Below are 25,322 nucleotides of genomic sequence, written 5' to 3' on the forward strand. Positions count from 1 at the left end.
TCGGACATTTTTGGAAAAACGGTCTCTTCCCACTCTGCCTTGTAAATGTTAGCGTAGGGTGGAGAGAAGCGTTTACCCATCATGGTTGCCTTTAATTTGTAGATAATGTTCGGAATTAACTCAAAATCATTTCTAGTTAAGCTCGGGTCTAAAAGGCCTACTAGGTCCCTGTAATACGTGTAGAAGTTTAATATGTCACTGATCTGTCTTTTTCTACTCACATGCACAGTTGACACAGAGCCAGATTTAGCACAGGGGTTCACCATATAGAACTGCTTGGCAAGCATTAGAAGACAGGACGGTTAGGGACAACTGGGAAATGGGTGGACCATTGTATGGTATATTTGTCTGTCAAAGTCCGCATGAAACTGTGTCTTCTGTGCCTTGTATGGAATGGCGTGATTCACCAAAGTGGGGGCCTGCACGTGAAGAAAGAGTATCAAGCCTTGGAACATTGCCCGGCACACCTTTGAAGCCAATGGATGGATGGGAGATCACGTCATCTGATCCTGAAAATCCTTCCAGCGCAGCAATAAAAATGGCAGACTCTACACATCAGGCCCCCACTCCTGAACTGGGTTCTTGCCATTGGCTTCCTTTGTCTGTTATGCAGTGTAAGCCATCATTAAACAAAGCAAAGTTATTTGTCCTGTGTGATTTCTTACTGCTGTATCACTAAGGGAGGGGTATCGTCTTTTTATATATCTATTGTGGCAGTCGACTGGCATCCATGCCCAGCCGGGACATGGGGTTTAACGCGTGAGGGGAGGCAGCTGAATGACAGCAGTTGTCAAACAACCCTCCAGCAACTACCGACGCCAGTCATGCGGGCGTCCAAAGGGGTGCAGACGGCACGGGGTCTCCGTTTTTCCCATAAGGAGGACTCAGACCGTCAGGGCACCCCAGAGGAAGAGGAGATCTCGCGAAAAGGCGGGGACTCCTAACAGTGTGCAGCGCGAGCCTCTTTGCTCAATGACAGTGAAGGGCTGCGCTGCGAAGGGGCGGAAACACCAAGAGCACTCGGCTGAGCTGCCGTTGGGGCAGGAATTCCCGTCCTGCTTCCACACCCGCAGGGTTTGGAGTAAAGGGGAGCGGCGTTGCTACGAATGTGGCCGCTGTGGACACGGCTGGAGGGCTTGTTCCTGGAGGACGTCCAAAAAATGCGGACGCCGGGACAACCCCTCCCGGTTTTCCAGTTTTGTCTCCACAGGTCGGGTCCGCAAACCGGATGACACCGTCTCCCCATCTTGGAGGAGACCAGCCCTCGTGGGACGTGTCACTGATCCCGGTGGGGCTCATCGAAGAGAGGGGCACTGTGGCAGTCGGCTGGCATCCATGCCCAGCCGGGACGCTCCTGCACACTATATTCAGGGGGAGCAGCCCTGGACAGTGCAATACCTCCCCTTGGACGCTAGATGGCCCCTGGGCTGGAGTAGTGCCTGGGTTTCCCACAGGACTCCCTGGGAATTGGAGTTGGGGGCAGCCCTGTTGGGTCCCGCAGGTACCGCCAGGGGGTGCTGTGTTTGGGACTCCTGAGCCCGTGTGGGCAACAGATTCATCACACCTGGAAGTGCAGCCGGAACTCGGTGATCAAACACCTGGAGCACTTCCAGGTGACCTATAAAAGGAGCCATCGACCACCACTCAGCGGTGGTGCCAAGGAGAAGAAAGTGCTTGTACTGGTGGTTATTAGAGCTTGGGACTGTGTATTGCCTGTGGGTCACGGGGAAGACGTGCGCCCTTGGGTGAAGAATAATAAAATCTTTGTATTTTATACGTGCCTCCTGTGTCAAGTCTGTGCCGGGTCAGGCGCAATATAGCGCCTCTCTTACACTATATATAGATTTGGATTATGTAACCTGCCACAATTACAAAAGGACTCATTCCCAGGGAGCTGACGCTCTCTACTGGATACAGTCCCTGTCCGGTCTATTGGGGTCCAAGTATTTTTTCAAACCATTTCTGGACTGCCTGGAGTCCCCTGTGCATCTTGATATTAGTGCACAGACTATCGATGTCTATTGTGAACAAAAATGACGTTTCTTGGATTTTAAGTGATTTGACCTTGCCGATGACATCATAAGTATCTTTTACGTAGCTCAGGTAACGCGTCGAGAGCAGGTTGAGAAAGTAGTCTGAGTGTTGGGCCACATTATATGATTCCAAAACTATCGGTCTCCCCGGTGGGATTTTGTGCAGGACTGTCCACGTGATCGGGTCCTTGTGAATTTTAGGTAGTAGGTCAAATGTTCTCTGGAGGGTGCGTTACAAATCCCACCTGTTATTTGCTAATAAATCCATTTTAAATCATTGCCTGTACCCCTTGTGCAATTATCTGGGTTGTTTCTGGGAAGACCGGATGGTCTCATTTTTGATAGTGCTCCCTACTGTTTAGTTGTCCCAGCACCTCAAAGATCTAATTCTGCCAACTTTGAATCACGATTGCACCACCTTTATCTGCCGGTTTGATTATTATCTCCATTTCATTCTGTAATTCCCTCTGCTTTGGACACGCTGTACAGAGAGTTATCATTTTCACTATTTCCTGGACCTCTCTTGTCTTTTTCGATGGTCTCTACTACTTCCATTGGGACTTGTTCGATGTTCGGTTGCCAATCTGATTTCAGGCGGAAAGAAGTCCTCTCTACATCTGTCTCCTTTTCAAAAAGAAGCGGCTAATTTTAGTCTATGGTGGTAATCGAAAATTTCAGTTTTTACGTTCTCCCTCTGGATTTTAACCGGTGGGGTGGGTGCGAAGGTTAACCCTTTCTGTAACACTGCTATTTGATTTACCGTTAGACTGACATCACTCGACAGATTTAAAATGTTATTCCTAATTACCCCGTCTGCAGATAAAGAGGTCACGGGGGCAACTAGTTTATAATACTGCGTCCAAAGATTTAGGATATTTTTTTGGCGGTCTCGGTCATCCAGTGGATTTTATTTCTATTTGTTTTGAAACCTGCCACTTGGATTTGGGGGAGATTGTAGGGGAAATTTTGTTGTATGAATTTGTCTGTGTCCGCCAACTTCGTCTGTTCTATCGGGTCTAATAAGTCTTTTCAGTAATTTACTATCGTGATGTAAATCTTAATATTCGGAAAGGCTACCTCGGCCGCCCTACACATCTTTTGCATTTGTTTAGCGGTTGTTTCCCTCACTTTATTCTGTTTGTTGTTAATACCAAAAGGAGAGGACCGCCACCGTTTTGACTTTTGTGTCCAGTGCCAATTTTTCAATATCGCCGTAGCGCTGAGGAATTTGGCACCCGGGTAACTGTCAGACTGTGCTCGGGAATTCAAGACAAGTTGGGAGTCTCCAATGAAAAGGCGCTCCTCCTTCGGTACTAAAAACCAACCTACGTTCTTTCTGAATGCATTAACTCTTTTAGGGTGGCTGTCGACTTCAATGGGTTGAGAATGGATATCAGGGGCAGAGGGTGAAAGAAAGCTGTTAATGTTGATAAAACCCACCGTTACGTTATAGGTAGACCCCTCTTTGCTCGGAGGACTCGTTGACTGGACGTTGAAACCCTGCGTGTGCGTGAGTGGCGTAGAGTAAGCAACGTCTCGAATGGTGAGAGAGCGAAGCAAATGCACAAAGCAAAACACAACGCAACTTTTTTTGCGTATTATTGCTGATAAGGGGGCTCCGCCCCCTGCTCGCTTCGCTCGCCTACCCCCGGCGTTTTGAACCCGTGCTCACTGGGCAGCCACGTGTGAGGATGACGCACGTTTAATACGGAGCGTTCGCCCGTGTCACTCTGGGGCCCCCTCACTGTTAATACGGAGCTCCGTCCGTACTATTATGCGGTGCATTGTGGACTACTGCGGACCCCGTAGTGTTTCCCGTTTCAGTTTGTATCTCGGTCAGTCGAGCTTTTGAATTCCGGTCTTCATTATCAGTAACTTGCTGTCCATGTGTTTGGCCCCCTCGTTTAACCTGTTTATGACGTTTTACTTTGCTTTCTACTCTGTCTTTGATTTCTGATCTCGCTTTATTCTGATTTTGTTTTAATGACACCTGGTGCGTGGTGAATATATTTTCCCTTTTTCGAGTAATAATTTTCATTTGTTTGCGATACTGTGATGTTTATCGTACTGTTAATAATGCATCACTGTAATGTGATTCACCTATGCTGTATAGTTTGGACGTGTGAGGATGACGTATGTTTAATACGGAGCGTTTGCCCGTGTCACTCTGGGTCTCTCCACTGTTACTACGAAGCTCTTTCTGAACTACTATGCGGTGCATTGTGGAGCACTGCGGACTCTGTAGTGTTTCCCGTTTCACTTCGTATCTCGTTTAGTCGAGCTCTTTCTTTTTGGAGCAGTACCTGCCTGGTCTGCGGCATTTCAGACGCACGTTGTAGGCGCCTGCGTTCATTAATTATATCCAGGCAGGCGCGTGTTTGTATCTCGGTCACTCGAGCTGTGTCGTGCTGAATCCGTGCCTGCTTTGCCTACGCAGTTTGAGACGCGCGTTGTAGGCGTCCACATTCATTAGATCTGTCCACGCGTTTAACTGTCGTTGTTTCTGCCTTTATATTCTGTAGCTCGGTGTGCATGTGTTTTGTACCTAGGTTTTTTTGAAGCTGTTGCATTCCAGTTTTCATCATCTGTAACCTGCTCTCTATGTGTTCGTCCCCGTTCTTTAATCCCTTTATAAAGTTTTACTTTGTTTCCTACTCTGTGTTTTATTTCTGACCTCGTTTTATCCTGCTTGCGGCATGTCAGACGGTTCGTAGTCGCTCTCGTTTTACTCTGGGCAGAGGGGCTTTGTTCTGTAACCTGCTCTCCATGTGTTTGTCCCTGTTCTTTAACCTCTTTATGACGTTCTACTTTGTTTCCTACTCTGACGGTTCGTAGTCTCTCCTGTTTTGCTGTGGTGCGGTTGGGGTTTGTGTGGCGCCTGCACACTACTTTTGCGTCCACGGGCAGGTCCCTGCATCCATATCCGGTTTACCATTCTCATTTAGTAATATGGATTGGACTCCAACACATCGAACTCCGATTTTGATACAAGTGATCTGGAGATCAAAAACGAAAGTCAGGGGCCTGCATCAGCCAATCGTAGTGATGGACACGCGGATGTGAAAACGAAAACGTTCGCCCTGGGAGGACAACACAGACATCGATCTGTGGGAGACAAGCTGGCAAGTGGACTTCACCAAACGACGCGGCCTGCTGGTGGACACCACGGGGTAGCAGCCATTCAAGTGCCTTTCAGCTTATGAGTGACAGGACAAACACGTACAGTGGGGCAAAAAAGTATTTAGTCAGCCACCAATTGTGCACGTTCTCCCACTTAAAAAGATGAGAGAGGCCTGTAATTTTCATCATAGGTATACCTCAACTATGAGAGACAAAATGAGAAAAAAAATCCAGAAAATCACATTGTCTGATTTTTAAGTGGGAGAACTTGCACAATTGGTGGCTGACTAAATACTTTTTTTGCCCCACTGTATGCACCAAGTATGAGAATAAGCCTACTGTAGGGGCTCCTGGAACATAAAACAGAGTGACATCTGCCATTAATAAGTATCTTATGTTGATTTATGTGTGAAAACATTGCTTTGTGTGCTCTTTAGAAAACTGAGTTTTTTGGAAAAATATTCAGCCCTGGGATGAAAGGAAGTAAAAATAATTAGCCCTGAAAGAGTTAATGTGTCTCCTGAGTCTACTTAGGTTAGGGTTAGGGGAGCCGAACACCTCCAGCTCCATTTGGTCAGCTAGGGTTCTCGCCTGTGCCCTGCTTCAACCCCCCCCCCCCCCCCCCCCCCAAAACATTGTACTGGCCGTTATTGTTGTCAACTTCAAGCACTAAAGAAAACAACCGTAAAAGTAAAAACATTCAATTCATTGTATGGACCACCAAAAGTGTGTGGCCTGTTAACATCATTACTGTTTGTAATAAACTAAAGTTAAAATGTCTTTCGAGGTTAGAACCTTATTGTCTGTCGATCAGGGTGGGGTGGGGGGGGAAACAAGCTTGAACATACAACTGATGAAAAACGTGAGTGAATGACGTAAACTAGCGAAAATCGTAAACATCCAATGAGGATTACCATATAATAATAATACTACATTTTATTTATATAGCGCCTTTCCCATGCTCACATTATTCCTACACTGATTACCCGTTTCAATTCAAAATGTATTTACTTTTTTTTTTACAATGACCATCAACAAAAGTCACTTTGAAAAGCTGGAATCGATCTAATGTAGGAATGTTTTACTCACGGATAACTGTGTAGAGCGTAAGCAGCTCTAGTGACCTGTTCTTACTTCTTATTTTACTGACGTCTTTATCTGACTCAACTTGACTGAAGAAGGAGCCCAAGTTGCCTGAAAAGCTTGAACACTGTAATCGCTTCAGTCAGCCAGCCGAAGGTGTCCTTGTGCTTGACTTCACAATGCATCCACAATGGCTAACACGGTACATCACCCTACTACTACAAACATTTACAACACAATTGGTTCCACTTCAGTTGGTTTCTCAGATTGGAGCATAGGCAGATCAAGTGACTTTCTCGTGGTGTTGGAAACAGGATTTGAATCTACAACCTCAGCGTTTGAAGTCCAGGTCCTTAACCACTATACTGCACTACCAGCCAATAATATTAGCCTTTGGTAAAAATGCACCCTACAAATATTGTATACTGAAAAGTATTTAGTTACACAGCACTTCCAGCACTTCTGATTAACTGAAGGGCTTACAACTGAGGCCTATTTTCCTCGGGTAACACAGCTAGTAAGACATATACAGTATGTACTTAACAGCTATGACAGACATATGTTACAACTATCCGTGTGTACCCTTTACATTATCAAGTTGATGTATGCTCTCTCCATTATCTAGGAAGAGAGTGTACTGCATTAACATTTTGCTATTGGTCTAATAGCTTATCGGGCAGCAGATTCTGGTGTCCAATCCGGTTCATTCGTCCCTCCAGTGTGCATTTCTCATTGGAGGTCACAGCTCCAATATTTTTTTTGTAAATTCAAGTACATCATGGCCCTTAAATGCTACAAGCTTAAGTCGGACAGTGCTACTCTGACCTAGCAAAGTTAAGAAGACAGACGATGCAAGTGCGAAGACTCAGGAGGACAGCAATTCCCCTTGAAGACAAGTTTGGTGGTACAGTTACTTTCAGAGTCTACCCACTTAATATTCTAATGGATCTTTTTAGATTATCCTTAAAATGTTGTTCTGTACCATTTCTTCATGCTTCTCTTTGTACCTTCTTTTGTTCCTCTGCCAGAATTTGGAGTTTACGGTTTGCACTGTACAGTTTAGCTCTTCACATGTTAATATGCCATCCTGCAATTTCAACTGTTGTATTTTGGCTAGGACATTGTGTGATCTCGTGTCATCACTCTGCACAGGATCTTCATTTTTCTCTTCTACTCTCTCTTTCTCCCCTGTGAAGCATACACAGAAATAGTTTGCCACGCTCAGAACAGCAATAGGGATTTTCTGTTGAGGGAATGCTTTTGCGGGACTCAAGATAGCACCATTTTCAAAAATGTCCTGCCACAATCAGAACACCAATACGGCTTTTCTGCGATGTGAATTTGTGTGTGCCTCTGAAGAGGAGTATTTTCTGAAAACTGTTCACCACATTAAGAAGAGCCATGCTGTTTCTCTCCTGTATGAGTTGATTTGCGTCCCCAAGGACTGCTCCTTTTTGTGAATGGTTTGCCACGCTCTGAACAGCAATTTGGCTTTTCTGCCACGTGAATTCTTATGTGGCACTTAAGACTGTTGGCTCATGAGAATCCTATGCCACATTCCAAACATCAACATGGCTTCTGTTTCTTACTTCTGTTTAAAGTGAGGACTCTGTGTAACACCAGCATTGTTCCTAACAATGCCTCCTCTTTTGCAGTTCATGGACTTATGGTAATTGGTAGGACATCCAGATGGCCCTGCAATTTTGTTGTTGATAGGACCTGTTGATCCCAGAACCACTGGCCTAATGTTGTGTTCAGTTCCACATCTGGCTCATCTCAGACTGCATTTCTTGATTCTTGGTTATGTTTTGCCTTTCTATGTTGAGAACTTCTCTCCAGTGTGAATTCGTAGGTGCCTTCGCAGATGACTCATTTGAGAAAATCCTTTCCCACATTCAGAACAATAATAAGGTTTCTCCCCAGTGTGAATTCTTGCATGACGCTGCAGATGGCCCATACGGGAAAATACTTTTCCACATTCAGAACAGCAATACGGCTTCTCTCCCGTATGATTTTTTTTGTGTCTCAAGAGAGCACTTCTTTGGGAAAACTGTTTCCCACATTCAGAACAACAATACGTCTTCTCTCCCGTGTGAATTTGTGCATGTGTCTGTAGATTGGACATTCGTGAGAATTGTTTGCCGCATTCAGAGCAGCAATACGGCTTCTCTCCACTGTGAACCTTTATGTGGCTCTGGAGATTCCTCCTGTCACAGAATTGTCGGCCGCATTCCGAGCAGCAATATGGCTTCTCTCCAGTGTGAGTTCTAATGTGGCACTTAAGACTGTTGGAGCGTAAGAATCCTTTCCCACATTCCAAGCACCAGTACGGCTTTTCTGCAGTGTGGATTTTACTGTGTTTTTGAAGAGTAGTGTTGTCACAAAATTGCCTGCCACATTCCAAACAGAAGTATGGCTTCTCTTCCGTATGAATTTTTTTGTGGCTCAAAAGATTGCCTCTTCGTGAAAACTGTCCCCCACACTCAGAACAGCAATACGGCTTCTCTCCAGTGTGAACTCTTACATGGTTCTTGAGATTCCACTTCTCATAGAATTGTTTGCCACATTCTGAACAACAATATGGCTTCTCCACTGTGTGAATTTTCTTCTTATGTCTCCAAAGATTAGTCCTGTGAGAGAATTGCTCGCCACAATCAGAACAGCAATACGGCTTCTCTCCAGTGTGAATTATTTTGTGTCTCCAAAGATAACACTTGTAAAAGAAACGTTTGCCACATTCAGGACAGCTGTGAGGTTTGTCTCCTGTAACAAGTTTAAAAGGAAAAAAGGAAAGGTTATTTCCAATCCCCTGCCCTTCTAATGACAATAACTGACAACATAATAAATCCTGGAAAAAATTAAGAACAATTCTTATTGTTTTTTTTTTATATCAATCTATATATCTATGTATATACAGGGTGAGCCAAAATTAAGTACCGCATTTCAAACGTTGTTTCTCTAAAAATGCTACAAGATAAAATAAATTTCATTACGACACAAAAAAGGGTATACAAAATAGATTTTTTTTAACTGTGTTTCAAAAATGATGTCTTCATCATTAGCGATACAGTCTTCCAGATAATTTCTGAACACTCGCATGACTCGTTCAGCCATTTCAAAGGGAATAGCGGCGATTTCTTGGCGAATAGTGTCCTTGAGAACTTCAGGGTTTTGAATTTGGTGTGTGTATACCTTCGACTTGAGATAACCCCACAAGAAGAAACTGCACGGAGCGAGATCAGGCAAACGTGAAGGTCACCCAACATCGCTGGGCAGGGAGATCAGCTTCACCGGAAACATCTCCCACAAAACTTACATGGATCTCTGCGCAGGTCAGGCATCCACCACATCCATTTCTTCCAGTTCTCTAGCATTTCAATTTAACATTTTGAATTGACAGTGACTATTGTTCTCCCCCTCCTCAAAAAAGTAAGGGCCTGCCTACAATGCTAAATTCTGCAAAGGCGCACCAAACTATAACATGTATGCTCACTGGGCAGGAGTCTCTGATGAAGTTCACGAGGGTTGGTTTCAGCCCAATAGCAAAAGTTTTGCTTATTTATGCAACCATTCAAATTGAAATGTGTCTCGTTGCTGCCCATGACGATGGCATCTCGATGAACGGTTTGCAGAATGTTTGCACACAACTCTCTACGGCTCTTCAAGTCTCTCTCAGGGAGTTCCTGCACTACAATCATTTTGTATGGATGGAAATTAAGGTCCTCATGCAAAATCCTCCTCAAAGACATGTTGGAAATGCCTAAGGCAGAAGCAGGTTTGCACGCTGAACGTCTAGAAGACTGCAAAACTAATGCCATTACAGCTTGGATGATTTAGGGCATTCGTAGAGTCTGAGAATTTTCTATTCAATGTTGTACCAGTCTGTCTAAATTTACCCACCCACTGAAGAGTTGCTTTCCGATTTGGGACATCACTGTTAGGAGGAATGTTGAAGGTGCATTGCGTAGTGATGATGGATTCATTGTTTTTGAAGGGCGCTTTGATGGTGCCCAGTGGACCAAAGAATGTTGTTGACTGAAAACAACAATGGATCGCCTATCAAAATATCCCCCACCCCAACCCACTCGACTGCCTGTACCTCGCACAATGACATTGAGAAAAAAGGTACTTCATTTTGGCTCACCCTGTATATCTTCTTTTTCTTTTGGCTGCTCCTGTTAGGGGTTGCCACAGCAGGTCATCTTTTTCCATATCCTTCTGTACTTATCATCTTGCTCTGTCACACCCACCATGTCCCCTCACACCACATCCATAAACCTCCTCTTATACACTTTGTTAATCCCTGAGGGGAAACGGTCTTTTCACATGACCTTTGAGGGTCAGAGCACCTTTGAGGGTGTATAGCACCATTGGAGCAATTTTCAGGTTAAGGGCCTTTGAAAAGCATGAGCAGTTATAAGACTAAATTTGCACAAGCAAAGACAAGTCAACATAATAATTAACTACTCATCAACTGAGGACAATCACAGTAGCTTAGAAGCTGAAACAGTAAACTAAACAGATCACGTGTGGTAAACCCAGTTGAGAAGATAATTGGTCACATTTTGAATACACATTTCAAAAAGAATTACTTAATCAACAAAGCAAAATTGAGAAATGAACAATGTGACGTATTAATGCACACACCCACAGGAGCTGCAATGATCTTGGAGAAAATCAGAAGATGAGAAAACAGAGAATTGGTGCAGTTATTTGTGTCTGCTTTGAAGAGGATGGCAAGAGACACCAGAACTTTCAGCTCTGTGACACACCAGTGCCATTTATAGGTGCCATTGTAATGTTAATGGATGTGTACGGTTATGATTTATTTATGGTAGTGACATGATAAGTGACATTTTTTCCATTTTACTGTGTATTTAACTCTTTTAGGGCGGGTGTCGACTTTTGTCGACAGGAGGGGTTGAGGGCGAATGTCGACAAAAGTCGACATCCAGGGGTAGAGGGTGACAATCAGCTGTTAATGGCGGCAAAACTCACCGTCACAGGCATTCCCTCTCTGCTTGGAGGAATGCTAGACTCGTTGACTCGGCAACTAATCCTTGTGTGTGCGTGAGTTACAAAATGTAAACAAATGTAAACAAAGGCAAGATGGCATTGACATGTCACGAGGGAGCAAAGCAAGTGCAGAAATGAAAATACTCAGCAGACAATGTTATGCGCATTATTGCCGAGTCTGACTCTGATTTTTCAGAATCGGATTTTGTTGACGGTGATCAGGAGATCGAGCAAGAGAGTGAGAAGCTGGCATCAGCTGATTGGACACCAGCCGATGCCGTGCCAGCTGATTGGCTGCCAGCTGAGCGCATTCACGCAGCCGACGCACCTACGGCAAGGTTTGTGTGGGAGGAAAACCCACACATTGATCCGTTGAGAGTTGATCTGGCTACCGGACTTCACAAGACGGCATGGCTTGCTGTTGGACACGACAGATCACCAGCTGCTGGACTACTTCAGGCTGCTCTCTCCTGATGCTGCTTTTCAGCTACTGTCAGACGAGACAAACAGGTAGGCAGAGAAATTTTTTGAATCGTGGGCTGCGCTTGCACCGCATTCTCGTTTCTCAAAGTGGAAACCCACAACGAAAGACGAGATGAAGGGCGTTGTGGCATTACAAATAGAGATGGGACAGAACTGGTGATATAACTTCAGAGACCATTGGTCCAAACGTGCTTTGTCCCTGGTGGCTTGGACAGGTTAGGCCACTTGATGATAGGTATGTGATGCTGCAAAGTTTTATTCACTTCTGTGATAACCAGAAGCAAATCCCAAGGGGTGAGCCAGGCTATAACGCCATTTATACGGGACGCCTTTTTTCTAACAATACTAGGGGGCTCCGCCCCCTGCTCGCTTCGCTCGCCAACCCCTGGCGTTGGGACATGAGAAAGAGTCAGATGTATGAATTAGATATAGAATAGTGTGCAGCTTTGGATGATGCCCATAGAAATAACAAATAGAGTGTTTGTCATATATTAATGTTTTATTGGAATATTTCTTTGTATACAACATTAGCAGTAAAGATGGTGTCGTCCTTGAATGACTCTTCCTTGGCATGGATTATTTATAATTTTAACTTTAACGTCAGATGAACGGCGAACACGTGAGAAGGCAACATAAAGTTGTCCATGTCCAAAAACGGGTTCAGAGAGGTAGATGCCAACCTTGTCCATGGTTTGTCCTTGTGATTTGTTGATGGTCATGGCAAATGTAGGTTTAATGGGGAACTGTCGGCGTTTCAATGTAAAAGGTAATTCTAGCTCAGAACTTGTAAGGTCAATTCTAGGAATGAGAACAGTATTGTTAGCATGTGATCCTGTAAGAACTGTCGCTTGAATAACATTGCGTGTCATGGTGTTGACGACTAACCGTGTGCCATTGCATAAACCCTGTTTTGTGTTAAGGTTTCTTAATAGCATGATTATTGTTCCGTTTTTAAGGGCAAGGTCGTGTTGTGGTAATCCGGCAGGGTTAATAGTGTTCAAATATTCTAAGGGGAAATTTATATGTTCATTGTCGTCATCAGAGTCAACTTTGTCTGAGCTTAGAAAGATCTGTGTCTCTCCAGGAAGTAATGAAATGACTTGGTTATTAATGTGATTAACATTAATATTTTTTGGACATAATATAGTGCGTTGTGTTAACAGGGGTATTTGGTCTAATGTGATTGCTGTTCCAAATATCTCTTTTACTAAGTCGTCTGAGATAAAGGATTGTGGAATGGAAATAATATCTGGGTGAAGTCCATCTGTATTTGTGAGTGTACCATTTCCCAGTTGTATTAGCCAACTGTTATATTCTGGATCTGGACATCGCATGTTTTGTACCAACTGTATTGTTTTAAAGCAATGCCAATTGTCTGCGTATTTTAAGGTGCACTGAACAATAGCTGAGCGCATGGCATGTGGAACAATAGCTAAGCATTGTCTAAAATCTCCTCCTAATAAAAGAACTTTTCCTCCAAAGGGAATATTATTATTCATCAACGTTTGTAGAAGTTTATCAATGGTGTTGAGTAAGTGACTGGATGCCATTGTACATTCATCAATAATTATCAGTTTTGCAAGACGGATGTCTCGGGCATTGCTACTGTGAATGTTCATAGTGGATACTGATGTCTCTGTGATTGGGACCGGTATTTTGAATATTGAGTGACATGTACGACCATTTATTAACAGATTTGCTGCCACTCCGGAGGATCGCAGTCACTGTTAATATGTTTCCTTTTCTGCAGTTGAACGGTTAATAGTGCTTTATTGTAAGGAGATCCACCTATGCTGACACCTATGCTGTCTAGTGTGAAGGTGTTGACGTTCACTTTAGAATATGTGGCTTTGGGTGTCACTTCTTATGGATGTGTGTGTGTGTGTGTGTGGGGGGGGGGGGGGTGAGGATTGTTGTTGCACGAGCGTCTTCTTTCTTTTTGTGTTCCTGTGTCTTGTTTGAATCCCCCTCTTTGTGTGTGTCCCGTCCGTTGCTTGTAGGGTCTGTGGGGTGGGCTTCGCTCGCCAACCCCTGGTGTTGGGAATGACAAAGAGCGTGATGTATGAATGAGATATAGAATAGTGTGACGGTGTAGATGATGCAAATAGAAAGCAAACAATAAAGTGTGTGGCACAGTGTAAAGGTTTATTTGAAAATTTCTTTGTACACGCCGTTTAAGTGTAAAAGGTAATTCCAGCTCAGAACTTGTAAGGTCATTTAAGATGGTTATTGTTGTGATCAGAGTCAAGTTTGTCAGAGCTTAGAAAGAGTTGTGTCTCTCCAGGAAGTAATGGAATGACTTGGGTATTTATGTTTTCCACATTAATATTTTTTGGACATAATATAGTGCGTTGTGTTAAAAGGGGCATTTGGTCTAATGAGATTGCTGTTCCAAATGTCTCTGTAACTAAGTCGTCGCAGATAAAGGCTTGAGGAATTGTAATAATATGTGGCTGAAGTCCATCTGTATTGGTGAGTGTACCATCTCTCAGTTGTAATAAGCAATTGTTATGATCTGGTTCTGGACATCGTATCTTTTTTACTAACTGTATCTTTTGAAAGTAATGCCAATTGTCTGCGTATTTTAAGGTGCACTGAACAATAGCTGAGTGCATGGCATCTGGAAGAATAGCTAATCACTGTCTAAAATCTCCTCCTCATAAAAGTACCTTTCCTCCAAATCGAATATTATTATTCATAAACGTTTGTAGAAGTTTATGAATGGTGTTGAGTAAGTGACTTCATGCCATTGAACATTCATCAATAAACAACATTTTTTCAAGACGGATGTCACGTGCAGTGCCACCGTTAATGTTCATAGTGGATACCGATTTGTAGGATCTAATGCAGTTGATAAAGATTTAACTTTCAGGTACATCGTCAGTTATAAGCTTCTGTAGATATTCAGTATATGAATGTAAAGAAGGCAGTCTAATTTGACCCTTTTGACAACAACGTGTAAATGTATAACTTGTATTGCCAGTTGTTTCTTCAGGGAAGTGAACTGAATGACAATGATTGCAAATGACATTCATTAATCCGAATGAATTTTCCTGGTGTATGTTTTGCTTGTGCCGTTTGAGAGGCGCGTTGTTGCATGTGTAGTATTTGGGACGTGTTGTTTTGGAGCTGTAATCGATTTGCCTGTGCTGTGTGAGAAGCCCGTTGTAGCCTTCGCTGCCATTAACGTATGTCTGAGACGGGAGGTGTTTCGTTTTGAATCCGTGCCTGTTGCGATGCAGCACTTAGATTGATAGATTGCGTCATGTGGATCCAGGATGTAGATTTGTGCATATTTGCGTTGTTGATTTGTTTCAGGGTGCACTGTTCCAATGCGATGCAGTATTTGTGCACATATGCGAAAGCAGTATGGGCCATTGCCTTTTGGTGGCCTGATATTTACTCCGGTATATGCAAAAGCAAATGAACTATTGTAGGATCTAATGCAGTTCATAAAGTTTTTACTTTTAGGTACATCGTTAGTTAGAAGCTTTAGTTGAGCTTTGCGTTTTTGGAGTCGAGACATTTTTTCTTATGGATGTGTGGGGGGGGGATCGTTGTTGCGCGAGCGTTTTGTTTCTTTTTGTGTTCCTGTGTCTTGTTTGAATCCCCCTCTTGGTGTGTGTCCCGTCCCGTGCCTGTAGGGCGGGGGGGGGGGGGGGGGGGGGGGGGGGGGGGAGGTATGGTCGTGCCTTGCTATTGTGCGCTCGTCTGTTCTTTTTTTTTTGGTGTGTTTAGTTTCGTGTGCAATGTGTTTCGTGCTTTCCCCTCGTTTGAGTACTCTTTAATGTTTTTTTTCCTTATTTTGTTGCTTGTTGGGCCTCATTTTTGTGACTCCTTTCTGCATGTGCTCACTCCTGTTTTCTGTGCTCTTGTCGGACTCTTTTTGCGCCTGCGTCTCTCGCGGACCCTCATCCGCCTCTCTTGCCCTCTTTTGTCCGCCTTTCTCGGGTCCTCAGCCGACTCTCGCGGACTGTTTGTTGCGCCGGCGCAGTACGTCTTTTTGCAGCTACGGCCCATGGACGGATGTGCCTGCGTCCATCATCCGGTTTAGCATTCTCGGTTAGTAATATGGATATGCCAGACAAGCCCACAAAGTATGGCATAAAGGATTTTGTACTGGCAGAAGCAAACACTGGCTTCTGCCTGAAAGTAATCACATATACAGGAAAGTATTTCTTTCAAAAAGAGAAATGTCCCTTGACAAGTCAGGTTGTGCTGGAGCTGCTTCAGGGCTATGAACATGTGGGTCATGTTGTGTACATTTGGACAATTTTTATACCTGCCCAGAATTTGTTCATTCAGTTGCACATCCTCCAAAACTCTACTCAATAAAAAGTACAATACAAAAACAAATTAAATGGAACTAGAAAGGAAAAATGAACACAGTTACTTATCTGTTCCATCAACACAAGCAACTCTTTTTGTAGATTTTTACATTAATCAAAGACAGCTGGCTGCCACCATTTTCAGTTCATTTTAGTCCCATCAGGAGATTCTCCTGCTAATGTTACATGGCAGGGCTGTTTTTCCAACCGGACAGCCTCCCTTAACCTTGAAGTCCTCAGGCTGCCATCATGACAGGCACCAACGTGTATCTGGCTAGAGCTCCTTTGCAGTGGTCTCCACTACTGATGTTTTGAACGAGGTCTATTCAGATAACCCTTACAATTTTATGTATGTACACACACGCTCACCGGCCACTTTATTAGGTACACCTGTTCAACTGCTTGTTAACACAAATATCTAATCAGCCAATCACATGACAGTAGCTCAATGCATGTCAGCCTGTAGACCTTGTGAAGATGATCTGCTGAAGTTCAAACTGAGCATCACAATGGAGAAGAAAGGCGACTGAAGTGACTCTGAACGTGGCCTGGTCATTGCTACCAGACAGGCTGCTCCGAGTATGTCAGAAACTGCTAATCTGCTGGGATTTTCACACACAACCATCTCTAGAATTTACAAAGAACAGTCCGAAAAATGGAAAATATCCAGTGAGAGGCAGTTCTCTGGATAAAAATGCCTTGTTGATGTCAGAGGAGAATGGCCAGACTGGTCCGAGCTGATAGAAATTTAACAGTAACTCAAATAAGCACTCGTTACAACCGAGGTGTGCAGAAGAGCAGCTCTGAACGCACGACATGTCGAGCCTTGAAGCAGGTGGGGCACAGCAGCAGGAGACCACACCGGGTGCCACTCCTGTCGGCTAAGAACAGGCAACTGACAATTCACACAGGCTCACCAAACTTGGATAATACTTGACTGAAAAATGTTGCTTTGTCTGATGAGTCTTGATTTCTGTTGCAACATTTGGATGGTAGGGCCAGAATTTGACATCAACAACATAAAAGCATGGATCCATCCTGCCTTGTATCAACAGAACACAACCAACCCGACAATGTATGCAAATGTAAAAATGGACAATGGGCTTTCTTAGTGAACATGGAAGGACCATTGGAATGTGATACCTGTCCATGAATAAAGTACCTTTCGTAACTAAACATGATTTGTGTATAGCTTTATTAAAACCGCTCGTGCAAGTACTGTATTGAATCACGTACACACACACACACACTTGTAAGCACTGAATCTCACACAAACGGTGACTTACAACTAAAAGATCTTTCCAGAAATATCCTGAAGTCATGATGTCACCCTCTTTCATAAGCAATGAAGCGATAGGTCATGTGACTTCCATGTCATGTGACCAGCAATAAGCAAAGAAGTTAAAGAATACGGCTACAGCCATGAAAGACACAGAACGTTGGTAGTTGTTACTGAAACTGAAAACAAAATGGTGGCATTATGAAGTCACAAAAAAGACAGGAAGCAAAACAACTGAAAAATAAAACCGCAAGAAAAAAGGCCTACAAAACACAAGATCACGGCACAACCAACCCAGGAAATGACAGATATCGCCATCCTGGAAATTAGCTGGGATTTACTAGTTCAGGCTTGAAACTCAAATCTCGGATAAACGGGGACAAATTACAGATCTTTTTATTCGGTTTTATTCTTCGCATCCATCCTTCTACTATGCTTACTTTGCACAATAAACTTGAATCCGAGAGAAGTGTTGGAGGCATTATGGCCAATTCAGGAAGGCTGAATGAATGAACAAATTCACTAGGATTTATTTGTTCATACATGAAACTCAAATCCCAAGTCACTGGGGGCAAGTTCTAAAAGACGCACAGGAGATTCATGACCGGTGATGGTTGCAGATCATTTTTTTGGGTGGGGATCTTTTTATTTGGTTTAAGCTATATTTATTCTCATCCAGCTGTAATCAGAATAATAAAGTTTAATGTCACTGTGCTCTGTACAAAATTATTTTATAAATCCACTCACATGTACAGGCCAGGCCAAAGTTAGCACACATGGGCTCTCAGCATTTAGAACTGCTGGGCAAGCATTTGAAGAGAGAAGGGGACAACCACAAAAATGGGCCATGTACTACTTCTGTATGTTGGAGATGAAATGGAATCCTCTCTCTTGCCTTGTTTGGAACCTAAGTAAAGGCCTGCACATGGAGGAAACAATATGTAAGACTTGGACAGCAGCTAAATACTTTGATGGGTGATAAGTCATCCGTCCTGAAAATCCTTCCATCGCAGCAATGAAAAATGGCAGACTGTATACATCGAGATCCCACCTTGATAAAGTCTTGTCATGGCTTCCCTCATTTGTTATGCCACGTAAATCGTCAGTAAAGAAAGCCAAGTGATTTTATACCACCGTATCACTATGGGAGGGATATCACCTTTTAATTTTATATCTATATAGTTTCAGGTTACTTAAAACACCGCAATTGAAAAGAACTTATTCCAACTAGAGAGCTAGCCGCCCCTATCAGAAAATACAAGCATACCTCCATTAAAACTACTTTTCACAATGAACTAAATTCAGAAAGAAGCATTCGAGCCACCGACAACAACTACACTTCTGCATCATGGCCAGTTCTCGGAGGCTACAGGAACCTCACTTTCCAGCAGATGACTTCACAGACACTGAAAGTCCATCACTCCCTTCACCGATCGAGATGGAGGTGGTCAAGCTCAATCTCCTTTAAATGTGCTTTCTGTTCTTGCACTGCTCAGATTTTACAGAAGTGTTGATGTAACAATATTTTAGCGAAAAATGCATTGACATTTTGAGCATATGGCTGAATGACTTGACATGTGGATTATGTGACACGAGTGACAGAAGATTGTTTTTGATGTTGTTGCTGTTATCTGGAATTGGCCACCTATTCTGTCAAAAACGTTGTGATCTCCATTCTGCATAGAAACATGGTTTGTTTTTTTACTTTGAGGTAACATATAGTAGTAGTAGTAGTAGTAGAGCTTTATTGTCATCCTAACAATATACTTACAGTACACAGTGGGACGAAATATCGTCCTCCAGAGTCAAAAGGTGCAGTACACAAGATATATATATATATATAAACTAAAAAACATATACAGTATTAAGTAGTATTCTGTAATCCAGAGAGTGTGTGGAGTAAAGAGTCCAGTGTGGAGGAGGGCAGCATGGTGTTCAGGAGCCGGACTGCTTGGGGAAAGAAACTATTGCACAATCTCGCAGACCTGCTCCTGATGCTGCAGAGTCGTCTTCCAGATGGAAGAGGAGTAAACAATTGGTGGGAGGGGTGGTGGGGGTCAGCCATGATGCTAGTGGCTTTATGAAGGCAGCGTGAGGTGTAGATCTCCTGCAGACTGGGTAGAGAGCTGCCAATGATGCACTCAGCGGTCCGCACAATCCTCTGAAGGGCTTTGCGGTCGGAGGCATGGCAGTTTCCATACCAGACTGTGATACAGCTGGTCATTCTTGATAAAACAATCTTTCAACTCTGTACTTGTTGACACTGTGGCCTCACCTTAGTCAAACCATTAGACTGTTCGTGTCGATTCAACAGTCACCATCTGGACTTAGCAACAACTAATGAACAATGAGAGCAGGTGGGGTCTGCCCTTCCAGAAAGGCACAAAGGTGATGACACAGTCAGCTTTTCGCAAGAACGACCCATTTATAAGGACAATGAAATATCTGGGGACCTCTGTGGAAAGTTTGACTACACAACAATGAAATGGTGTGGTGTTCATCAATTCACCAGATGACAAACAGTTGACAAACGGAGCAAATCTGGTACTGGAGTGGGCTTCCTGCAGGGATTACGGCACATAAGAGAAAAAGGACCCTAAGGAGAGGAGTACAGCAACTTCAGAAATCTCTTAGAACTTGACAAGATTCCTGTTCATCCATCCATTGGACGGAAACCAGAAGAATGGTGTTCCATGGAAAAAGACCACCGAGGAAAACTCTGCTCTGTAAAATAAACATCACTGCAAAAGACCATCTGGCTGCTCCACCGTACACAAGTGAATGGATGAATGAGACGTTTGTAGGTCCAAAATAAATACCAAAAACTCAGGGTGGAGGGAACACCACGGTTTGTGGCTGCTTTGTATCTTCAGGGCCTGGACAGCCTGCTATCATCAAGAGAACACCAAATACAAAATGTTGTCAAGAGAATGTCAGGGCAGTGGAAGCTTAGTTGCGTGGTTGAACAAGACCATGAGCCAAAACACTTGAAGAGATTATCGCAAAGGCTTAAACAGCAGGAAACAAGAGTGCAGAGCTCAACAAAAACGCAAATGCGGCAGCCTAACCTGAAGGCAGCTAGCCGAACATGCAAGGAATCCTAGGAATATCACCAAATTGAAAAAAAAATGTTTGGAAAGGAGGGATTCCAGGCCATTGGTGGTCATTGGAGCCAAATGCGCGTCAACCGGTTAGTAAAGACAGGGGAGTCACAGAGTGGACGACTGCGAGTGATTAAGTGATGTGTGCAGGAATGACGAGAAGAACTTCAGTTTGTTTGTGTTTGTTGGCGCCGTGCAGTTGAAGATCTGCAGAAATCTCTATAGAACTTGCCAAAGTTTCGGTTCATGTGTCACCAAGGAAGGAAACCCACAAGAATGGACTTCATGAGAAAATCAATGTGGTCCAAAACAAAAAAAATTACCACAGAGTTCCAGCTTGAAAAAGTCCTTTTGCACAGCAGTCCTTACCGAGGACAGGGTTAGAGGGTTTGCACAAATTTCCAGCTCTTACTGCCTAATGTAAGAACTGAAACCTGCTAAGCCTTACAACGTTCACAAGCGACAAACTCTCACATTACATTAAAGCGCGCAATAAAACACAACAACGTCACTGCATTTCTAAGATTCTCATGAAGAGCCCAAGTCCTCCCTACTCTCCCAGGCCCGTAACCCGCCCAACCCTCAAACTTACTTTCATTTTATACTTACTTTCTCCAGACTGATCTGAAGGTGGCGGCTGATCTTCCTGAGTTTCAACAGATGACATTTCCTCAGTCATCTTTGTGTCTGACTGTGGCGATTCAGACTTCACGCTGACAGAAGGCTCCGGCGATGAACACCCGCTCACTTCGCCATAACGAAGGTCGTTTTCCTGGACACTCTCCCCTCTTTTACGTTTGCCTCTCTCAATGCTGACAGACTTCTCTTCAGCCTCTTCCTTAATGCCCATTTCACAGATATCAGCCTTAATGCAGAGATCCTCCTGGTTCGGTTGGACAGGCTCCCACTTACAGTCCTCCTCCTTAATGTTTATGGCCCTTTGCTCCATGATCTTCACGTCAGCCTCATGCGTTTCTTTTTTCACATTCATCTAGATGGTACACCAAGCAGCAGCTTTTCTCTCTCTGTGGAAAGAACGGGTTTGAATTTCATCAAAAGGGGGCTCTGAAAGGAGGAACAGCTAGTGCTGAAGGAAAGAAATGAATAACATGAAAGAGGTCTATGACGGACTGGAGCCATTCAGGACTCAGGAGCTAGAAGGAAATGTGTGCAAAGCTAATCCCCTGAACCAATTCTAAGAGATTTTCAATCCCACTGCCACCTTCTTTCAATGACCAGTCCAATCCCACCACCCCTACTACATCAACAACTCCCACCACGTCAACTGGAATAGACAGCGATGAGTCCACCTCTGACCACCAGTGTAGACTGTCCATAAGTGATGACCAAGAGAGGACTCAACTCAGGAAGCTAGACACGGGACCAGATGGTGTCCATCCTTGAGTTCTAAAAGCCTGTGCTGACCTCTGTCACCTGCTCAGTCCAGGACTGTCTGTGACATGGATGTGAGTGACACTGGAGTACCACAAGCAGCAGGCCTGTCTCCTGTTCTCTTCACTCTGTGACACCAGAGACTATAAACGTAACACCAGCTCATGTCACCTGCAGAAATTCTCAGATGATTCTGCACTTATGGGGGGGTATTGATAAGGGGGGTGAGAACTTTGTTTCTTGGTGCTGAAAGAACAGTCTGCAACTTAACATCAGCACAACCAAGGAACTGCTTACTGACTTTCACCACACCAAAGAGCTTCTGTGTCCGGTCACTACTCCGGGTGTGGATATAGAGGGGGTCCACATCAATGACAAGCCGGACTGGTGTCATAATGCAGAGGAACGTGATAAGAAAAGGGCAGAGCAGGCTCTTCTTCCTTAGCGGACTGCATTCCTTTCATATGGGAAGTGACATCCTCTACTTCAGGGGTGTCGAACTCCAGGCCTGGAGGGTCACAGGTGTATTTTGGAGTGAAACCATAGAAGGCTTTACAAACAACAAAATTTTAAAACAATATGAAATCTCACCGGTAGCCAGTAGAGAGATGCTAATACAGGGGGAGATGTGATCCTTTATATCCAGACCCACTCAATTAAAATATCTCGCTGCTGCGTGCTGAACCAGCTGAAGGCGTGACAGAGCAGATTTGGGCTGTCCCACATATAAAGAATTGCCGAGATGTGATAAAGGCATCAACGACTGTTTCCAAGTCCTACGGTGAAAGAACAGATTTGAGTTTTGAAATTTGCCTCAGCTGGTTAGATTTTATTGATTTTATTCAAATCAAATAACATTCCATACACATAACTCAAGTTTTCCAAAAAAAAAAAAAAGGTTTGAAACAAATCAAGCCCCACCCCTGAGAAAGAGAGCTAGGCCAACAGAGTAAAACTTTAAGCTAGTAAAAATAAGTAAATAGATAGATTAAAATGAATAAAGATAAATGGAGTAAAATAGGAGAGAGAACCTGCTTCCTCAATTTAAATGCTAATTCTAAAATGTTATTGATTAGATCCTGACAGGTTTTGAAAAAGTTCTGCACAGATCCTCTAAGTGATTTGATTTTTTCCAATTTCAAATAATATAAAACATCAGTTACTCACTGACTTAAAAGAGGAGAGTTAGGATTCTTCTACTTTAGCCAAACAAGTCTGCGTGCCAATAGCGTTGTGAAGGTGATCACCATTTGCTTGTCCTTCTCCACTTTAAGCCCATCTGGAAGAACACCGAACACAGCTGTTAATGGGTTAGGAGGGATTGGGACACCAAGGCTGTCTGAAAGGCAATTAAAGATTTTGGTCCAAAATAATGTTAATTTGGTGCAGGCCCAAAACATGTGACCCAGTGAGGCTGGAACTTGATTGCAGCGTTCGCAGGTTGGATCTTGCCCTGAAAACATTTTGGACAATTTTAACTCTTTTAGGGCTAATTTTTTTTTGTTTCTTTTCTCCCAGGGCTGAATATTTTTCCAAAAACGAACTTTTTTTAAAAAAAAAGAACACAAAGCAATTGAAATCAGCAAAAAATATTTCCTTTTGACAAATGTTACTGTCTTGCATGTTGTATGAGCCTGCATACTCTATGATTTCACATACATATCACATACATGTTACACAGTAAAGTCTGATCTCGCTCAAAGCAGCCAATTTCAGTCATTGCCACATTGCACTCCTTACAATACGTGTTGCTTTGGTGCCTATTTTTCAATTGTCTGTTGCTGCATTTTCTAACATATATTGTTAGTGTGTACTGTAGAGAGACAAGTCACCCATTTGCCATCGTGCCATGCCACTGCCACCAAGTTTTCTGCCCGCATGAAAACCGGATTGTCACCTCTTTTCATCTTCTGAAACTTTATGAACTTTATGTATGGCGTTATAGCCTGGCTCACCCCATGGGATTTGCTTCTGTTTATTACAGAAGTGAATAAAACTTTGCAGCAGCACATATCTATCACCACGCTGCATAACCTGTCCAAAGCCACCAGGGGACAAAGCACGTTTGGACCAATGCTCCCTGAAGTTATATCACCAGTTCTGTCCCATCTCTATTTGTAATGCCACAGCGCACTTCATCTCGTCTTTCGTTGTGGGTTTCCACTTTGAAAAATGAGAATGCGGTGCAAGCGCAGCCCGCGATTCAAAAAATTGCTCTGCCTACCTGTTTGTCTCGTCTGACAGTAGCTGAAATGCAGCATCAGGAGAGAGCAGCCTGAAGTAGTTCAACAACTGGTGATCTGTCGTGTCCAACAGTAAGCCATGCCGTCTTGTGAAGTCCGGTAGCCAGTTTGGCTCCCACGGATCAATGTCTGTGTATTCCTCCCACGCGAACCTTGCCATAGGTGCATTGGCTGTGCGAATGCGCTCAGCTGGCAGCGGATCAGCTGGCGCGGCATCGGCAGGTGTCCGATCAGCTGATGCCGGCTTCTCACTCTCTTGTTCGATCTCCTGATCACTGTCAATAAAATCCGTTTCTGAAAAATCAGAGTCCGACTCCGCGATAATGCGCAAAGCATCATCTGCCGAGTGTTTTCTTTTCTGCACTCACTTCGCTCCCTTGTGATATATTGACGCCATCTTGCCTTTGTTTACATTTCGCAACTCACGCACACGCCGAGTCAACAAGTCTAGCATTCCTCCAAGCACAGAGGGAATGCCTGCGACGTAACAGTGAGTTTTGTCGCCATTAACAGCTGAATGTCACCCTCTATCGCGGGATGTCGACTTTTGTCGACATTCGCCCTCAACCCCTCCTGTCGACAAAAGTCGACATCCGTCCTAAAAGAGATAAACCAGACAGATGTGCTCGATATATAATTTTAAGTTGAATAATTGTACGCTTTGCACATATGGAGCTTGAATGAATTCCCCACATTGCTACCTTCCACTCCTTTTCTGAGATGTTTAGTGAGAGATCCTTTTTCCACTTTTCTCTTGGATATTTGAAAGAGAGGGACAGTAAAATGGTTTTATATGTTAGAGAAATGCTGCCTGAGTCCTCGAGACTGAGCAATATTTTTTCCAGCATAGAGGGAGGTGGGAAGCGAGGAGAATCAGTCAGGTTCTGTTTAACAAAGTTTCTAATTTGAAGATTGTGAAAGAAATGTGTTGCTGGAAAGTTACATTTAGAATGTAATTGTTCATAGGATGCAAAGACGTTGTCTATATAAAGATCTCTAAGTGATTTAATCCTCAATGTTTTCCAGATATTAAAAACTGCATATGTTTGCGAGGGCTGAACAAGGTGGTTATCGTGCAGAGGTGCCACAGATAAATCTTCTCTATCTGGAAATGCTTCCTAAATTGGTTTAATATTCTGAGTGAGTGAAGCACAATTGGGTTGTTAGTATTTTAGCGATGACTTGTACTTATTGGGGGTACAAAGCAGGGAGTATAAAGAAGTACTGCAGGATTTTACTTCTAT

The 25,322-nt window shown here is 43.6% G+C and overlaps 1 protein-coding gene across 1 annotated transcript; it reads right to left on the minus strand.

The window, feature by feature from the left end:
- Positions 1 to 6,163: 6,163 nt before the first annotated feature.
- LOC114668888 (zinc finger protein OZF-like) lies at positions 6,164 to 23,093 on the minus strand. Its single transcript, XM_028824902.2, has 4 exons — positions 23,003 to 23,093; positions 22,427 to 22,611; positions 21,053 to 21,468; positions 6,164 to 8,999 (listed from the first exon to the last, which is right to left on the minus strand). The coding sequence occupies exons 3-4, from the start codon at positions 21,432 to 21,434 to the stop codon at positions 8,053 to 8,055; spliced, it is 1,329 nt and encodes a 442-aa protein (XP_028680735.2). The 5' UTR covers positions 21,435 to 21,468; positions 22,427 to 22,611; positions 23,003 to 23,093; the 3' UTR covers positions 6,164 to 8,052.
- Positions 23,094 to 25,322: the final 2,229 nt, after the last annotated feature.

This window comes from Erpetoichthys calabaricus, chromosome 1 (genome assembly GCF_900747795.2).
Source record: "Erpetoichthys calabaricus chromosome 1, fErpCal1.3, whole genome shotgun sequence".
NCBI lineage: Eukaryota > Metazoa > Chordata > Cladistia > Polypteriformes > Polypteridae > Erpetoichthys > Erpetoichthys calabaricus.

Bases quoted from the DNA above. Each gene is read 5' to 3' on its own strand.
- LOC114668888 (XM_028824902.2), bottom strand. From the start codon at position 21,434: ATGAATGTGAAAAAAGAAACGCATGAGGCTGACGTGAAGATCATGGAG. The intron at 9,000-21,052 runs GTAAGTATAAAA...AACTTGTTACAG, and splicing joins TTCAGATCAGTCTGGAGAAA to GAGACAAACCTCACAGCTGT.